Genomic DNA, 20,369 nt, shown 5'->3' with positions numbered 1-20,369 from the left:
ACGTTAATAAATTAAAAATTAATAAATTAATTTTAAAAAAAAGAGATAATATATATCTTTTTCGTTATAATATTAAAATAAAGCGATTAAATAATAAATTAAATTATAAAAAATTTAGATTTTTTAAAATTATTAAAAAAGTTTTATTAATTAATTTTAAATTAAAATTTTTAAATACGATACGATACTATTTAGTTTTTTATATTTTAATTTTAAAATCGGTATTTAAGGGATTATATATTAAAAATCGTATTATTATTAAATTTAATAAATTAAAATACGAAGTCGAATAAGTTATTAATTATCGAATTAAAAAAGGATAAGAAGAGTATTTTATTAAATAAAAAGATTATAAATATAAAAATAATATATAAAACTTTATTATAAACTTTTAGAACTTTTAATAGTTTTTCGAAAAGTATTAAAATTAAATTTAAACCTATTATTTTTAATTATTACGGCGTTTTAATTAATAATATTAAAAGTATTATTAATTTACGTTTCTTAAACTACTAAAAAAACGTTTTTAATATTTTTAAAAAAATCTTTTAATATAATACGACTCTTTTTAAATACTATTTATTCTTAAAAATAAAACGGTTTTAATTTAAATAATAACTTATTTAATTTTGTTTAAGCTTTTTAATAAGCCTTAACTTTTTTTTATAATTTTATAATTCCTTTTTAAAACTACGACTTTTTTATTTATTTTTTATAATTAAAATAATCGGATTTTATTATTAAACAATTTATTATATTTATTAATCGAGATTTATAAAAAATAACTTTTAAAAATTAATAAATATAAATAATATTAATAAAAATATTATACGAAATACCTTAATAATAATATATTTTATAAATATTAAAATTAAAAAAAATTAAATAATAAATATTTTAAAAATAATAATTTAAATATAATATTATTTTTATATTTTTATTAAAAAAACGAATAATATATAATAAACGATAATAAAACGTAATTATTTATAATTTTAATTTTTTAATTTAATTTAATATAACGTTAATATATTTTAATAAAAATATTTAATAGTTTTTTAATTTAAAAACGAATAATTTATTTATAAACTTAAAGATTACATTTTTAAAAAAAAGTATTAATATTATAATTTAATTTATATTATTAAATTAAAACTTTATTTTATAAAATTTATAATAACTATTATATTATATATATAATAATAAAAATATAAACAGCTCTTTTTAAAATAAAAAAATTATAAAAAAGTTATATAATTATAATTATATAATAAAATAAAAAACGGACGTTTATAAATAAATAAGATAAATAATTATAAAAATATAAAATAAATAATTATTTAATAAACTATTAAATAATAATAAATAAAATATTATAAAAAATATATTTATAATTAAGATTTATATATAAAATAGCTTAAGTTAAGTTTAAAAAAAGACTTTTATAACTTCTTTAGTAATTAATTTTTATATTAAATTTAACGATCGTTTTTAGTTATTTTTATTAAGAATTTTACTAATAAAACTATAATTAATTACCGAAGCTTTCTTACTTAATAATACTATTTACTTAGTATTCGTAGCCTTAACTTTTATTAATATACTTACTACGACTAGCTGGCCGTAATATAAAAGGAGGATAATAAGGAATTATATAAATAAACAGTTAATATAGTTTAATATTCAAAAAAAATAAAATTAATAAAAAATAGTTTATAATAACGATAAATCTTTATAATTACGTTATAAAAGGTAATTAAATAATAAGCCTTTTTAAAAGTTATATAATCTTTATTTAAGATTTATAAATTATAATATAAGTAAGTTATAATACGTATTTTTAGAAATTTTAAATAAAAACTCAAGTTAAAAAAAAAGGTAAAAATAGCTATATTAATATAATTATTTTTATTGTTTTTATAAAGAAGTATTATCTTTTTAAGTTAATAAGGAAACCGAATAATAACGTCGGTATAAGAGCGACGTTAATATATTAATTCACGACGTCGATATATTAATTCCTTTAATAAAATATAAAGATTTTAATATTTTTAATATAATTAAATTAAACGTTAAAGTATTTAAACTTAATTAAATAATCTTTTATTAACCTTATCTATATTACGGCTAGCTAGTCGTAGTAAGGTTTTATATTAATAAAAGTCGGGGCTACGATATTTATAAATAATAATTATTATTAAAATAGTTTTAAAAAAGCTATTATTTATAAGTTATAAGGTAGAAAAGCTTTAATAATTAATCGTAGTTTTATTAATAAAATTCTTAATAAAAATAGTTAAAAGCGATTGTTAAATTTAATATAAGAATTAATTATTAAAAAAGTTATAAAAGTTTATTTTTAAGCCCGGCTTAAGCTATTTTATATATAAGTTTTAATCATAAATATATTTTTTATAATATTTTATTTATTATTATTTAATAGTTTATTAAACGATCGTTTATTTTATATTTTTATAATCGTCCGTTTTATTAATTTATAAACGTCCATTTTTTATTTTATTATATAATCGTAATTATATAATTTATTTATAATTTTTATATTTTAAAAAGAGCTATTTATATTTTTATTATTATATATATAATATAGTAATCGTTATAAGTTTTATAAAATAAAGCCTTAATTTAATAATACGTATTAAATTATAATATTAACTCTTTTTTTTAAAAATCTAATCCTTAAGTTTATAAATAAATTATTTATTTTTAAATTAAAAAATTATTAAATATTTTTATTAAAAATATTTTAATATTATATTAAATTAAATTAAAAAATCGAAATTATAAATAACTATATTTCGTTATTATTTATTATATATTATTCATTTTTTAATAAAAATATAAAGATAATATTATATTTAAATTATTATTTTTAAAATATTCATTATTTAGTTTTTTTTTAATTTTAGTCTTTATAGAATATATTATTATTTAGGTATTTTATATAATATTTCTATTAATATTATTTATATTTATAAGTTTTTAAAGATTATTTTTTATAAATCCCGATTAATAAATATAATAAATCGTTTAATAATAAAGTTTAATCGTTTTAATTATAAAAAATAAATAAAAAAATCGTAATTTTAAAAAAGAATTATAAAGTTATAAAAAAAAGTTAAAACTTATTAAAAAGCTTAAGTTAAATTAAATAAGTTATTATTTAAATTAAAACGCTTTTATTTTTAAAAATAAATAATATTTAAAAAAAGTCGTATTGTATTAAAAGAATTTTTTAAAAATACTAAGAGTATTTTTTTAAGAACTTAAGAAGCGTAAGTTAATAATATTTTTAATATTATTAATTAAAACGCCGTAATAACTAAAAATATTAAATTTAAATTTAATTTTAATATTTTTTAAAAAGTTATTAAGAGTTTTAAAAGTTCGTAACGGGTTTTTATATATTATTTTTATATCCATAATTTTTTTATTTAATAAAGTATTCTTTTTATCTTTTTTTAATTCGATAATTAATAACTTATTTAACTTCGTATTTAAATATATTAAATTTAATAATAATACGATTTTTAGTATATAACCTTTTAAATACTAACTTTAAGAATAAAATATAAAAAACTAAGTAATATTATATCGTATTTAAGAGTTTTAATTTAAAATTAATTAATAAAACTTTTTTAATAATTTTAAAAGGGCTAAGTTTTTTATAATTTAATTTATTATTTAATCGTTTTATTTTAATATTATAATAAAAGAGATATACGTTATTTTTTTTTTAAAAATTAGTTTATTAATTTTTAATTTATCGGCGTATTTTTTTATATATTACTATATAAACTCGAGGTTTAAAAAGGCTTTTTTCTAAATTTTCCTAAGTTTATTTATATTTATTATAGCTTTTATAATTTATAATCCTTTACGTATTTTTTTTATATATAGTTAGTTAAAATTTATAATTAAAATAAAAAGGGGATTTTTTTATATTTTCGTTAACTATATTATTATATATAAACTAAGCTATTAATAATAATACTATTTAATTATTTTAATTATAATTTATATAGTAACGGAGGTAAATTTTAAAAATTTAATTAATTTCTTTTATTTATTTATCGGTTTACGAGTAAAAAAAAGTCAATAATTTATAATTTATATTAAGTTATAAGATTAAGGATTTCTAAAATTTAATAATAAATAATTTATTTTTATTAAAAACTTATTTTTTAAATAAATTATAGTTAATAATAATTATTTTAAAGAAAATATATATTAATTTTTTAATATTATTTATTTTTTTATATAATATAAAATAAGTAAACTTAATAAATCAGTTGACGATAATTAAAATATTATTATATTATATATTTATTAATAGCTTTTTAAACTTTAATAACTTAATAATAAAATCCTAAAAGATTAAATATTATATTTTTAAAAGTATTAATAATAGTTATAGCTCTTTATAAAGCTTATAAATATTTTTTTTATTTTTTTTATAAATATCGTAATTTTTAATAGCCTTAGCGATTTTTATTTTTATAGCAGTTTTATTATAATATTAATAAATCCGTTTTTATATTTTTATAATATTTTAATAATTATATACCTAAATATTATAAACTTTTATAATAAACTTAAGAATTATTTTTTTAAATAAGCTAATATTAACTTTTTTAATTATTATAAAAAGTTTTATAATAAATATAAAATTACCGTTATTATTATATTTAAAAATTACTTATATTTTTTTAAAAACCGTAATTTTATAATCGGGTCGTTTATTAAAAGCATTTATTTTATTATTTTTTAAACTTTTTTAATAAATAATTCGGAAATTAAATTTAAATAAGAATTTATTTTATTTAATTTATTATTTATTTAGGTTTTTATTTATTATAAAGTTTATTAGATTTTTATAATTTATATAAATAATAATTTCGTATTTAATTTTTAAAAATTATAATTTTTATTTTTTAAAAGTTTTAATTATAATTATTAATTTTTTATTATAAATTTATTAATTTAATTCTATTTTATAAAACGTTTTAAAATAAAATATATAAAGATAAAATATTTTTTATTAATTTTATTATTTTAAAATAGCTTTTATAATAAAATCCGAAGTATTAGTTTCGATTTTAAATAGTTTTTTTAAATTTAAAATTATAATTATTAATTCTAAAATAATTAAGTTTTTAACTTTATTAAAAATATTATCGTATTTTTTATTTTAAATAAAAGTTATATTTTTTTTTATTAAATTATTAAAAAGTTTAAAAATATTAACGTAGTTTTTAAAAAATCGTTAATAAAAATTAATAAATTTTAAAAATAACTATACGTTTTTAATATTAATAAATATAAGCTAATTTTTAACTACCGTTATTTTAGATATTTATATATAAATTTATTTTAATATAATTATATAACTAAAGAAATCTATTTTTTATATATAAAATTCATATTTATCGGGCTTAATAAAAAGCTTTATATTTTAAAGTTTTTAAAATATTATATAAACGTATTTCTTATATATCTCGAAATTAAAAAAAAAGATAAAAATATTATTAAAATAAACGATTATAAAAATAAACGATTATAAAAATATTAATATACTTTTTAAATACGTAATTAATTATTATTTAAAATATAACGGGTACGTTAATAAATCTAAAAAATATAATTAAGTATTTATAAAGTCCTTTATAAATTTTGAATACCGTTTTTTATTTATTTATTTTTTTAATTTTAATTTAATTAAATACTTTTTTAAAATTTATTATAATAAATTATTAAGCTTTATATAATATTTCCTTAAGTTTTAAGATAAAAAGTAATAAATAATAATTTCTTTTAGTAATTTCATTAAGTTTTTTATAGTCGATTATAAATCTAAATTTCTTTTTATTTTTTTTTAAATATAAAAAAGATTAGTACTCTTATTAAAAAGGATAATAATTTAATATAACTCTTTTTAAATTTATTATTAATATATTCGTTAAGTTCGTTACGTTTAAGTTAATTTATAAAGTATAATAAATAGAACTTAAGTTATATTTATTTTTTTAATTCGATTTTTATATTTTAATTATTATATTTTAATAATCTTAATTTTTTTTTAAAATAAATAGTTTTATATAAATCCGGTATTTTTTAAATATAATTTAAAATAAGTCTAATCCTCGATCGTTTATATCGAATATAAATATTTTAATAAATTTTATTATTTTAATAAAAGCGATATATCTAATTTATTTTTATTCGTTAAGTATTATATAAGACTCGTTTAAACCTTTTTTTTTAAATCGTTTAATAATTAAATTTATTTATTAAAATTAGCCGGTTTTTTAATTTATTTATAAATTATATTTTTATAATTATAAAATTTTTAAAATAATATCGGTGTTTTTAATCTTTATAATATCGTATTTTAATTATTTTAATTAATTATTAATATATTTTATAAAGTATATAATCTCTTAATTAATATATCCGTCGTTATAATTAAATTTTTTTTTTATTATTTATAATATATACGGGTTTAATTTCTATATTTATAATAAATTATACTTATTTACTATTCTTAATAAAATAAAGATTTTTTAAACGCTAATATCGTATCTATTTATTTAGAATTTAATTCGTAAATATTCTTTATTAAAAAGTATTATAATATATAAAAACTTATTTATTTTAACCGTTTTTTATTATTTTTTTATAATTAACGTATTTAGTTTTTTAATATTTTAAAGGCTAATGCCCGTCCTTTTTTTATAAACTATTCATAATTAATTACTAAATTAAAACGTTTTTATTTTTTAATAAGTAAATATAATACGTTAATAATATCGTAAATATTATTTATTTTTTTATTAATAAGTACTCTCTTTTTAAAAAATAATTCATAGTTTTTAAATATTTTAATATTAAATTATATATTTAAAATATATCGTTTATATAAGTAGTTTTTTAAATCCTTAGTAAGTTAATTTAGTTTTTTTTAAAAATTTATAAATTTTTATAATTTTAATTATTTATTTAAATCGGCTTCTTTTTTAATAATAAAATCGTTAATATTAAATAGTATTTTATAATTAATTTTTAATTAAATATATTGTCGAGCGATGTTACAAAGTTCGTCCGAATTATAAAACGATTATTAGCTTATAAGCTATTCGTAATTAAATATATTAATATTATTTAAAAAAAAGTCGTAGTTTAGTCCCTTAGTATTAAATTTTATAAATATATTATTAATAATTATTTTATTTAAATTATTTAATTTAGTATTTTTTTTAAATATAAAAAAACTTAGTTTTAAATAAAATATATTGTTTTTTATTATTATTTTAAATTATTTATATAATTATTATTATAGGATAATAAAAATTATTTTTATAATTAAAAATTAAAAAATATAAGCGTTTACTATATAATAAACCTTATTTAATTTTTTAATACGTTAATAATAACGTTTTTTCAATATTTAAAGTCTATATATTAAATATATAATATTTATTTTTTTATCGATTTTGTATTTTAATTAAAAAAAGTTTTTTTTTATTTTAATTTTTAATCGTTTTTAAAATCGTTATTAAAATAAGCCGAATATTATTTTTATATTTAATCGCTTTTTTTTTAATAATCGGCTAGCTTTATAATAATTAATTAATATAATAATATAGTTTTCGTTATAATTTTTTATTATTAAAAGGTAGTATTTATAATATTAAATTATTTTATTAAATATTTATTATATTATATAAATAAGTTTATTTATAATTCGTATTTTATAAGTTAGGATTTCGTTTTTTAATTAAAATAGGTCGTTTTTAATTTTAATTATTATTTTTTTTTAATTTATTTTTTATTATTATAAAAGTTTACGTTTATTAAAGAAAATTAATAAATTATATTTTAATTATTTTATATATAGTTAAGAGTATTTAAATATATTTTTTATTATAGTTTTCGATAGTTTTAAAGCGTTTTTATTTACTTATTATAATAAAGGTTTTATTAAAAGGTTTTTTAAAATATTATTTTAATTATTTTTTACTATTTTAATAAGTAACGTAGTTATCGTTATAATATATAGTTTAAAAAAATAATTTATAAAGTATTTCTTTAAAAGCGATATTAATTTATTTTTTAAAAATAGGTCGTTATTAAATTCGTTTAGGCTACTTATAGTTTTTAGTTATATATTTTAATTTATTATAATTATAATATTTAAATTTTTTTTTTAATAGGGTTAATCTCGTTTTATTATATTAAAATTTATAAATCTATTATATTATCCGTAAGTAATAATTTATTAAAGATTATTATTATAACGGTGTTTTTAATTAAAATTATATTAAAGTTATTATTAATATTTACGTTTTAAATTAGGTTTTTATTATTAAACTTTTCTTTTTTTTTTTTTTATAAAAACGGTTATCGATTTTAATTACGAGTTTAGTATATTAAAAAAAATTATTTAGCTTATTAAGTTTAATAATTTCGTTTTTAATTTCGTTTTTTAATTTTTAATAAAATATAAAAATCTTAATATTATTAATAAAATTAAGCTAAATATTAAAGTATTTAAACTCGGCTAAATAGTTTTTTATTAATTTAATTTATTAGAATTACGAAATATTACGCTCGGTTTATTATTTTTTATTTAAATTTTAAAAAAATAATTTAAAAACTTTTTTAAACCTTTCGAAATTATAATAAATATTTCGTATTTTAATAAAATATTTATTAAAGGTTTTTTTATTAAAATATTCTTTTTAAAAAGGTTTAAATTATTTAAAAGCTCGTATTTTAAAAAGGCTAACGGTATATATAACTTTTTTAATATTATTATTAAAATCCTTTTAATAAAAATTTTAAAAACTTTTAATTTAAATTATGAATTTTTTTAAAATTCTAAAGGTCCCGTCGAAAGTAATAAATATATTAAATTTAAATTTTTATCGTTTTTTAATAAAAAAGGTAATAATAATATTAATAATATTTCGAAATGTATTTATTTATTTAATAAGTTTTTAAATCTTTTTACGTTTAGCATCGAGTCTTTTAAATATAATATTAAATAGTTTTTATATATAAGCGATGTTATTATCCGTTTTAATTTATACTTTTATTAATTTCTTATTATATTAAATAATTTAGTTAATAATTTTACGTATTTAAATATAAATTATTTAATTAAGGACCGCGTCTTTATTAAAATTATATTTAATATTAAATATTTTTACGTTTTTTTTAGTTTAAATAAGTTCGGTATTTAGAACTTAAGGCTATTTACTTTTATTAAAAAAAGATTTAATAAATATCGTTTATATTATTTAATAAGTTTTTATAAAGTTAATTTATTAAATAAAAATAATTAAAATATTACGGTTAATTAATTATAATAAAGTTTTATATTAATAAAAATCGAGGCTACAATATTTATAAATAATAATCGTTATTAAAATAATTTTAAAAAAGCTATTATTTATAAGTTATAAAATAAAAAAGCTTTAATAATTAATCATAATCTTATTAATAAAATTTTTAATAAAAATAGTTAAAAAGAATCGTTAAATTTAATATAGAAATTAATTATTAAAAAAGTTATAAAAGTTTATTTTTAAACCTAATTTAGGCTATTTTATATATAAATCTTAATTATAAATATATTTTTTATAATATTTTATTTATTATTATTTAATAATTTATTAAATAGTCGTTCGTTTTATATTTTTATAATCGTCCGTTTTATTTATTTACGGGCGTCCGTTTTTTATTTTATTATATAATCGTAATTATATAATTTATTTATAATTTTTTTATTTTAAAAGGAGCCGTTTATATTTTTATTATTATATATATAGTATAATAGCCGCCGTAGGTCTTATAGGGCAGGGCCTTAGGTTAGTAATACGTATTAAGTCATAATAATTTATTAAAATTATAATATATTATATTTAATTTCTTATTTTTTATTTAAAATTTAAAAAAAAAAATTAAATACTTTTTTAAACTTTTTAAAATTATAATAAATATTTTATATTTTAATAAAATATTTATTAAAAATTCCCTTATTAAAATATTTTTTTTTAAAAAAATTTAAATTATTTAAAAACTTATTTTTTAAAAACATTAATAATATATATAACTTTTTCAATTTTATTATTAAAATTCCTTTAATAAAAACTTTAAAAATTATTAATTTAAATTAAAAATCTTTTTAAAATTTTAAAAGTTTTATTAAAAATAATAAATATATTAAATTTAAATCTTTATCGTTTTTTATTAAAAAAAATATTAATTATATTTTAAAACGCATTTATTTAATTAGCGAAATTTAAAACCTTTTAATATTTAATTTTAAATTTTTTAAATATAATATTAAATATTTTTTATATTTAAATAATATTATAATCGTTTTTAACTTAAGTTTTTATTAATTAAATAATATTAATATTAAAAAATTTATTTTAATTTTTATTATATTTAAAACTTTTTTTAATAGTTTTATATATTTAAATATACGTTATTTTATTAAAAACTATATTTTTATCAAAATTATATTTAATATTAAATATCTTTAAATTTCTTTGAATTTAAAAAGCTTAGCGTTTGAAATTTAAAATTATTTATTTTTATTAAAAAGAATTAAATAAATATTGTTTAAATTATTTAATAAGTTTTTATAAAGTCGATTTATTAAATAAAAATAATTAAAACATTATAATTAATTAATCGTAATAAAGGTTTATATTAATTAAAATTATAGCTATAATATTTATAAATAATAATTATTATTATAATCATCATAAAAAAGCTATTTATTCATAAATCGTAAAATAAATAAAGCTTTAAGAATTAATTATAGTTTTATTAAATAAGCTTTTAATAAAAATAAACAAAAATAATTATAAAATTTAATATAAAATTAATTATTTAAAAAGTTATAAAAATCCAAACTTAAGCTTAGTTTTAATTTATATTATATATAAATTTTTATTATAAATATATTTTTATAATATCTTATTTATTATTACTTAACTATTTATTAAATAATCGTTTATTTTATAATTTTATAATCGTTTATTTTATTTATTTATAAATATCCGTTTTTTTATTTTATTATATAATTATAATTATATAAGTTATTTTTGAATTTTTTTATTTTAAAAGGAGTCGTTTAAGTTTTTATTATTATATATATAATACGGTAGTTATCGTAGGTTTTATAAAGTAAGGCCTTGGTCTGGTAATCCGTATTAAGTCGTAATACTCTTCCCGATTATTAATACGATTCTTAGTATTTCGTAGCCTTAAGTTTTTGTAAGAGTATAGCTAGGTGCTTAGACTAAGAAAAATATAAAAGTAGGCCTATCGTAATTTTAAGACTTAAGTTTAAAGACCTATAAAGCTATCGTCGGTTCCTTAGAATCTGACCTGGTTCGGCAGGGCCGAAGATTCGCTGACCCGTCGCCACTCGAGCGCAGGGTGGCTGAGCTAGTGTGGCGCGCGGCAGCGGCATCCTTATAGCTTTATTTATTTATTATTATATAACTAGCTAGCCGTAACACACGGCCGGCCCTAGGGGCCGGCTACAGCCCGGGACTTTTTAAAAACTACAAAGCCATCACGGAAAGGCTTTAAAAAGGAAATAAAGAGTTTTTAGCTATTAAAAATCTAAGTAGTAACACCCATTTCACTAATTATAAATAAGAAAATATTAGGCGAGATCAAAGTTATATTAACAACTAGGGACCTAGGTAATTACGGCACCGGCTCTCGGACTACATAATATCTACCTAAATCCAAGTTTGATCAACCCATTTTATACACCTTTAAATACACCGAAGATAACAAATTGCTAAGCCTTAGACAGAGCATCCGCTAATGTACTATTTAGGGTTTCAAGAGCACTTCCTCTAGAACCACAGACGTGTCCTTGTCGTACAATAGGTACGAGGAAGATGGCAGCCGCTAGTTGACGGAGACTGTCCCAATTCACAACCCAGACGTCCATCCGACGGTTGCGATAATATTCGGGTTGATAAGTTATAATGGCGTTCACCCTTGGATTAGCGCCTAACCAGTCAACTGTCACATCCTCCGGTGACTGTGTTATTGCGTTGGGTAGGTCGGCCTGCCGCGGGGAATCTACTCCGATCTCAAATCGTGCTCCCGAGGGTGCCTGACCTCGGGCAAGAGGGAGGGGGTTGATGTAGGCGGTGAAGAGCGGTGAAACACGTATTCCGGGAGCCATAACCTCAGACCCAATTGTTCGTATAGTTGCTCTTCGTAATGGCTGATTTGCCTGGGGCAAAAAGGTGATCGCCACCGTAAAGTATCCCGTGACATGAGCGATACCGGCATTGTCTTCGATTGCTACGTCTATTGTGACCTCGGGATTGGATTGGGTAACACTGATTATTGGTTCGTTGATTGGACAGTCTCCTTCACGAGCTGGTGGAGTTGACGGCCCAGTTTGAGGTTGGGGAAGTGTGGAGGCCGGAATAATGACTGACGCAAGCCACAAGAGGATGATGTTAGTTTGCCACATAGTGGTGTAAAGATTGTGAAGACTGGAATTCTCTGAAGCTGTGACTGCAGCGTACTGAACGAGACTGAGAAATTGGTCATGAAAAAATCAGAATCAGCGGCCTGGTATCCAAAGGGATTCGTAAGTCTTATATAATAAAGTGATATATACCAATCTCATCTTAATTTAATTTTATTTAGCTTAGCTTAGCTTTATTATAAGACGACACTATTTTTTAAACCTTTTTATAATATTAATAAAATTAAATTTCTTTTGAGATTAAAGAAAGCGTTTTTATGTAAATAAAAACTTCGTTCTCGTTTTTTTATTTTAAGTTTTTAAAATGTAAATAAAGTTTAAATTTTATTTACTGTACATAAAAAGTAAACGGATTAATATATAATAAGTATTTTTAAGCGAGGGTATCCTTATTATAATATCTTGCTAAAGTTTAGCCCTTTTATTAAATGTCTTTAGCCGTGCTCTTATATTAATAATATAAGTAAGTTTAAACTCTTTATTAAGTAATATGGGTCTGGCTTAGGCAAAGTAGTAAGAACGGCTTAAAATACTTCACAGGGGGGTTAAACTTTAATTTCATACTACAGTAAAGATTATATTAATAGCATAACTTTAAAGATCCGCGTACACCTTAAACACAAATTTGGCCATTAAAAGTCTCTCCTCTTGTTGGTTTACGTATCACAGGGGTGATTTATTCGATCGAACCGTGGTGACAGAGGTTCAATTACTTGTGTATTGATCTCTACGTGAAGAGGATCTCTGCGTGAAGAGGAAAAGAGAGGTTCTGACCGTAGGATAGATCGCCGGTTGAACGCTGATATAAAGACCCTTAGATGGCCCCTGCGCTGGCGCTGACTCGAGGTCGAATTGGGCTTCCAATCCGACACCTCTACCTAAACTTACCTGTACGATGGAGCCTACTAAAAATTTTTACTAAAGTGCTAAGAAAAGACAGGGGATATCACCTAGTCAACGGTATTAGTACACAGGTCTACTTTGCGCTCGGATTATCCCTAGGTAATCCTCCCTCCGAGCCCTTAAAGAATTCTTGACTTCGTAAAGAAGATACTTTATAAATTATTATCTTTAATAAGAAAATGTCCTGTAAAGTACCTGTCCTTATTAATCTCAACATGGTCCCAGCTACTCTAGCAGAAACTTTTGGTAAGCACCTCCGTACTACCATGATAGTTCTGCCACTATCTCTGCTTCGTGACACCTTGCAATGACCTTACCAAACCCGGGCCGCTAAGTGTCATGTTAAGGGGAAGTAAATGTACGCAGAAATGAGCGAAATCCAGGCTAGAGCAATACGCAGGTCAATTGTCAAAGTATCATATGTAACTTTTCGCTTCCTAGCATACTCCAAATCAAAGCGTGCTGCGCCCGCAAGGCTGTAGGGTACATCGATGCGAGGCCGCCCGCGATTCGTGCCCGCGGTGCAGTGCTTTCAGGGGTGAGAGGTGTGTACGCATTACGGAGTGCCACAGTATGGTAGAGTCCACTTCGGGCGGGGCGATAGGCGAAGGCCAAGAAGCACTGGCTTGCCTGTACATCCTCCTATTGAAACCTTGCCTGTCTGACGCCGCGAGAGGTCTCGAACTGGGTTATAGCACTCGCAGCAACTGCCATGCCACCTTATGCCATCCGAGATGGACTTCTAGCCGCCGTATGTTGGGCGGTTTTTCTTTTTTCCTCTTGCCCAGGTGATGATTTGCGGCTCTAGTGACGGGACGGGGTACGGAAGCCAGTGACTCCGTCGACGGCTTCCGCATGTATATGATCGGAGCGGCCGGGGCCTTGGTCTGGTACGCTATTTGAAGGATTCGTATCCGTAGACTCTTGGAATTCAAATTGTTGCACATGGGGTTAGATCAATAAACTAGACGGCACTACCTCGAAGGTGCAGTAGTGGCCTAACTTCCAGACCGCTCATTGGCCTTTACGTTGGTCTCGCCAAGCATACACCCCAGCATGCTAGACACGCTGGTTTTGTCAGTAGGAATATGTGCGAATGATTGGCGGTCGCGCTTTACGCCTTTAGACTAGCGGCAGAGTGTAAACGGGCTAGCGGCTTGTGTTCGGCAAAATGTCACAGGAGAAACAGGGGAGCGAATAATTAGGACCTGAGGGTAGCGAAAGTTCTGCGGCCATTCTACTGATATCTGTGCTTTATTATTAGAAGATGAACTTGTCCGCCGATGATCCGAATCTCTACGTTCGTAACTTTTCAATTACGTATAAATTATTGTACCTCGACGCGATAGTGATAATTGGATCATGCTATCTGTATGTTCTCTTCGTACCCTCAGACACGTTTGTGAAAGACTTTCCTACCCGGCGGCAGCTGTTAAAGTCGCTCAGGACCAGCCTGCTCTCTTTGGTGATGAAGATGTTGGAAGGAGTGATGTTAATGTGAACTAGACCAAGCGAGTGGGGATGAGTAATATTAGCGCTTTCGATGCTTTCAAGGCGCAAAGTATCATCCAATAGTGTGCATCCACTGGAAATAAACTCTAACTTGTTCAAAGTGCGGGGGCTGAATTTTCCGGCCAATGTCGAGACGTACTCTTCCAAACAGAGAGTCCTGAGACTCGTCCCCGCACTGCGCGATATCCATGGTATCAACACGAATCTAGGACTGATCGATGCCCAAAATCTCTGATCGCTTCTCTTGCTGTAAGAGGCCCGGCCTGGACCAAGCTGTGCACTTGGCCGGCATGGCTAGGTGGTGGAGGCAGCGGATCGCTTCGAATAATCAGAAGCATCAGCTGGTGATCCCGAGTCGAAGCGGGCTTTCGGTTTCGTCGACGTCCAGAGATTTGCGCAAGACTCCAGGTTGCTATTTGCCATAGGCAAATGGTTCGTTGCCCCCAATCCGACCTCCCCCCACTTGAAAGTAGCCTACAAGGCTTTCTCACAAAAGGCAACCCGTCGAAGCGGTAGGGGTCTGGGACGGGAAACTGCTTTATGACAGACACAACGACATGCATCTGGCCAGTCGGTTGGTGCCTGTCACTGTCTTAAACCCTGTTGATTGGGTAGGTTTAAAGGCCTCGGCGAATTGGCTTGTCGGTGACTTGTACCGAATCAATTCGTCGGCCATCGAGATTAGTTTACTGAGGCTCAAGCAGCCGTCCACGTGACATGGCCTTGGAGCATTCTGCACTACCAGGCGTCATCATGCTTCTCAGTCTGAGCCCTTTTGACTTGTCTGGCAGCATGCCGACTATTGTCGAGGTGCTTTAGAAGCTAAGTCTGGTTAGTCTTATTTTAATGAACATATGAGGTGAAGAGGAACATGAATACTTGCATCTGCATTTGTTGGAGCAAGCTATTCGACAACACGATAGTTTCCACGATCTATCACAGGCGTGGACAGTAGAAGACTCCCTGAATTGCAAAGATGGCGAGTCTAAAGCGACTCTCCCAGAAGGCAATTGACCCTGAGCATCAATCGGTTGAGGCGAGAGGCAGAAGGAGCGGAAAACGAGAGCGGTGAAGCAAATAACCTGGTGAATAGTCTCGTAGATCTCGCGATTTAATCTAAATAGATTAGCTGAACGAACGGTGTGTATAGTCCGCGATGAGCAAGCAAAAGCCTTATACACTTAACTAGAAAGTTCTATTTCTTTGTCGCAAAGTCCTGAGTAATATGCCAATCACTCTTGTCTTATGTGTGAGGTCAGAAGCAACTAAGAAGACATATGGGAAATGAAAGCAGAGGAGAGAGGTCAGGGCAGTCTTTGCGGCCCCAGATTTATGACCCTTCCATTTATTTCATGATTTCATGGAAAATGCCTTTGCTAGTGCCTTTTCCTGGATGGGCCAAATGACATTGCCTAGCTCAATCAGCTTCGAACCAAATTCATCGAGCACTCCGACTACATCACGCTCATCCGCATGAGGGTTGTCTTGATTATCTTAATTTCCTTCGAATGTCGCAACGTTCCACACATCTTTCCACTTTGCCGCTGCTTGAGTCGCTCAAGGGCTTTTGCTACAAATGTACAAATGTTCGAGGTCACCATGTAGAATGACAAGCGCCTTAGGTGAGTACTTGGGGCTCAAACGATGCGATTGTATGAAACTTGTCAAAGGTGAACAAAAGCATGGGTGTGTCCCACTGCTCAAGCTTGTGAAGGAGTATGATCATGGTTCCACCCGGTTCCGCGTGTTCAAGGCCTAGAGCCAATTGTGTTGACACGAGCCGGTGAGCCTCTCGCGGTTTGCGGTATTCTGGTCGACTCTGCGTCCGAAGCACTTGTCCGTCGCAAAGAATGAGGTGAAACAAATGGCAATACGGAATCTTTCGTGGAAGGAACTCTCCATGCTGCTCATGGTCGACTCCTATGACGCTTGTATCCATATCTTCAGCCAGCATTGTGATATCAAGAAACTTGAACTTCACCCTAATATCTCTCCCTAAGAGACCTCTGTGTCCTCCTGCTGCAATAGGAAAAGTGAAGGCCATTGCTCGTGCTTCAGGACACATCTCAAGCGCGGTCGCGAGGAAGCCTCCAGGAGCGGCACACATGTCAAAAATCCGCGGTTTCTGTGTGCCAAGGTCTGTGGCTTGAAAGGCGCTCGTCGCAGCATGTAGCTCTTTTCCCATCTTTTGTATCATAACGAAGTAAGACCTGGCAACTTTTGCATTGGCATAATTGGCTCGTGATCGCTGGTTTCGGAGGTACAGGTCGGCTTCGGGATTCTCCCAAACCTATCACTTGACATCAGCGTTAACTATGCAGGCCATGTTAGCGCGGGAAGTCTACACATCGCTAGACTTCGTATAACGCCGGGGCATGATTCATTAAGTATGGTAGGATTAAATCGCAGGGTCTGGGGCCATCATCAGCAACGTCAGATAATGAGCCTAGCTTCCCTACTAGCGATGCCATGGCGAAAAGGCGGAAGCTGATTTTTATGAACCTTTTAAAGCTGTAAACGTCTTTGAAATCAGTGGACGGCCATAGCTACATTACTTGACTTTTGCTTTGGACGAGATGCCTGGACTTTTTGCTTATTCAAGCATAGCGATGAAGAAATCAGCAGTTTAAGTACGGTGCCAGCACCAGCAGTAGCAGCCGATTTATCACATGAAACCATTACACAAACCAGCCGGCCTACCCAAGGGGGAGATGAGGGGGTTTAAACATCGGCCGTTCACGGTGACTTAAGGGTAGCCTACTCGAGAACACTACATAGACTTTAAAATATATATATTAAATTAACTTAATTATATATATAGCTAATTACTTATAAAAAATTCTTATTACTATACTTTAGCCGTTGTGATTAATTAATTAGTTTTATTTTCTATATAATATAAATATAAATCTTTTATTATTAAAGAAATAGCCGTATTACATAGATTATAATACTTAATTTACTATTTTATTATATACATTAAAATACTTAAAAAAAATATAAAATATAATAAAAATATTAAAATAAATGAATTTATTTTAATAAGTTTTAATATTATATTAATTATGCTTTTATAAATAGTATGATAATTAATAAAAAATTATTTTATTTATTTATTTTTATTTTTATATTATAAATAATAAAAACTTATCAATAATAGTTACGATTAAATATTATATTTAATTTAATAATAAAAGTTTATATATATTCTTAATAATATATATATATAGCGAGTTGCTTATTATAGCAAGTCGCTTATTTTTAATTACTTTTTTATTATTTATATAAATTAATTGAGCTATATTGTACGAAATTAATTAAAACTATTTATTAACCTTTTTATTAAAGGTCTCCTAAACTACTTAATAAATTTATATATTATATTTAATGTTTTATATAATTATTATATTATTATTTACGTAATTTAACCCTTTTATATAAAGATTCTTTTAATATATATTTTCCTTTTTAAATTAAGAAATTTTTTTATTTAAGTTACCTTAGCTTTAATAATATTAAATAACTTTTTAAAATATAATAATAATTCTTTCTATTTTCCGACGCTCATTTAGTATTTTATTTACTATATAAAGCCCGTGGTATTTAGTTTTAATAAGAGTTAATTTATATATTAATTTATGAATATTTTTATATAAATATATTAATAAGTTATATTAATAATTATAAGTTTATTTTTCAAGTAAAATAGAGCTTTATATAGCGTTATATATTATCATTAATATTTTTAAGTTTTTAAAGCCTTAGATATTTAAATATAAATTAAATAATATTAGTGTTTTTAATTTAAAATCTAAATAAAAAATAATTATTTTTAAATTAAAAAATCAAATTTTAATTTATTTAAAACTAGCTCGTATATTTTCTTTTTATTAAAATTAAAAAAGCTATTTTAAAAATAAGAAAAAAGTCGTTTTTAATAATATACGTAATTTATATTTATAATATCTTTTTAAATTTTTTATTTATATGGAGCTTTTAGTGGGTTAAAATAATTAATATTAAAAAGTTAAAACTCGTATAATAAATTAAAAAGGAAATAAAGAGCGATAATAATACGTTTTTTATAATAATTATTAAATTTAATTAATTTAGAATTATTATAATTATTGAAAATATAAAGCCGCTTTATATTTTTTATATAAGACTTTATATAATTTTTAAAGTATTCTATTTACTTTAGGTTAATTTTATTCATAATTATTTATTTTTATTAAAATAGATATTTAATTTAAAAGAAGATTAGTTATTAATATATTACGAAACAAAATAATATTTATTCTTAATAATAATATATAAAAGTAATATTTAATTATATATATATATATATATATATTAAATAATAAAACTTATTTTAATTATTAAACTATTTTATATTAAGCTTTTTTTTATAATTAAAAATCGTAATAACCTTTATATACGAAAATATTTTTATTAAAAAGCCCGTTTTATTAAAATTATAAATATTATTATCGTATATTTTATATTTTATAATTATATTTCGTATAAAAGTAAATTAAATTTAAGTAATTATAAGATTTTTAATTAATTAAATTAATAATTTATTTAAAACTATAATTTTTTAAAAAAAGTTAAATTTTTTAAATTTAAACAAGTTTTATTTTAAAATAATAAACTAATACGTCGATTATAAAATATTATTTTTAAAACATTATAAATAAAAGCTATTTTTTATGTAAATAATTTTAAGTCTTTTTTATAGTTTAAAATATAAAAATAATTTAACTTTTATTTTAAAAAGAATATATTAATATATATAAAGAAAAACGGTTATTAAAATAAAAAGTATAAAAAGAAAAGAAAATAAGTAATTCGTTATAATAGGCAACTTACTATATATATACATTATTTAATATATTTCAATAATAAAACCTAAAAAAAACCCATAGTTTTATATTATAAAATAAATTAAATAAGCGCTACCTTTTTGAAATACTTCATTATTTTTAACTTGAAATTAATACCTTTTTATTGAATAATACGTATTAATAATAAAATATATCCTTATTATATATTTAAATTAAAATAAATTACGTAGTATATTTATATTGGTTGATAGAATATAAGTAATTAATTATTATTAGAGTTAAGCCGTTGCTTAGTATCTTATTATAATATCTTAAAACTATTCGCTTAATGTTAATTTTATATCACTAGATCTTTGTCGAACCGCCGCTATTGTTAGCTTTAGGTTTTTAAGCCTATTGATATTTTTGACGGCCGATTACCGCTGAGTAACTATGATTATGTTTGCCGCAGCTTAGATGCGGTAGTATGTGTGTGCTAATGTAAACCTGCCGGAATATAGGGGTCAACACCAGCGGCCTATTTTGCCCTAGGTAAGCCCTGCCGCTTA

General features: G+C 22.9%; 3 protein-coding genes across 3 annotated transcripts; 1 reads left to right on the top strand and 2 right to left on the bottom strand.

Moving 5' to 3' along the window:
• Window positions 1-89: 89 nt before the first annotated feature.
• CORC01_00011 (uncharacterized protein) lies at window positions 90-293 on the top strand (the record flags this gene model as incomplete). Its single annotated transcript, XM_022611669.1, has 1 exon — window positions 90-293. A coding segment is annotated over one exon (204 nt), but the record flags the coding sequence as incomplete, so codon positions are not given.
• Window positions 294-3,607: 3,314 nt separating this feature from the next.
• On the bottom strand, window positions 3,608-3,748 carry CORC01_00010 (uncharacterized protein; the record flags this gene model as incomplete). Its single annotated transcript, XM_022611668.1, has 1 exon — window positions 3,608-3,748. A coding segment is annotated over one exon (141 nt), but the record flags the coding sequence as incomplete, so codon positions are not given.
• A 12,844-nt stretch (window positions 3,749-16,592) lies between these two features.
• CORC01_00009 (uncharacterized protein) lies at window positions 16,593-17,171 on the bottom strand (the record flags this gene model as incomplete). The annotated part of the gene is made up of 1 exon (XM_022611667.1): window positions 16,593-17,171. One exon carries the CDS (start codon window positions 17,169-17,171, stop codon window positions 16,593-16,595), a length of 579 nt encoding a protein of 192 aa, XP_022481672.1.
• Between the last annotated feature and the right edge of the window lie 3,198 nt (window positions 17,172-20,369).

The sequence above is a fragment of the Colletotrichum orchidophilum genome (assembly GCF_001831195.1).
Source record: "Colletotrichum orchidophilum strain IMI 309357 chromosome Unknown Scaffold_1.1, whole genome shotgun sequence".
NCBI classification, from domain to species: domain Eukaryota; kingdom Fungi; phylum Ascomycota; class Sordariomycetes; order Glomerellales; family Glomerellaceae; genus Colletotrichum; species Colletotrichum orchidophilum.
Note: the sequence above shows the minus strand (reverse complement) of the source record. Positions and strands in the feature narration are given on the sequence as shown.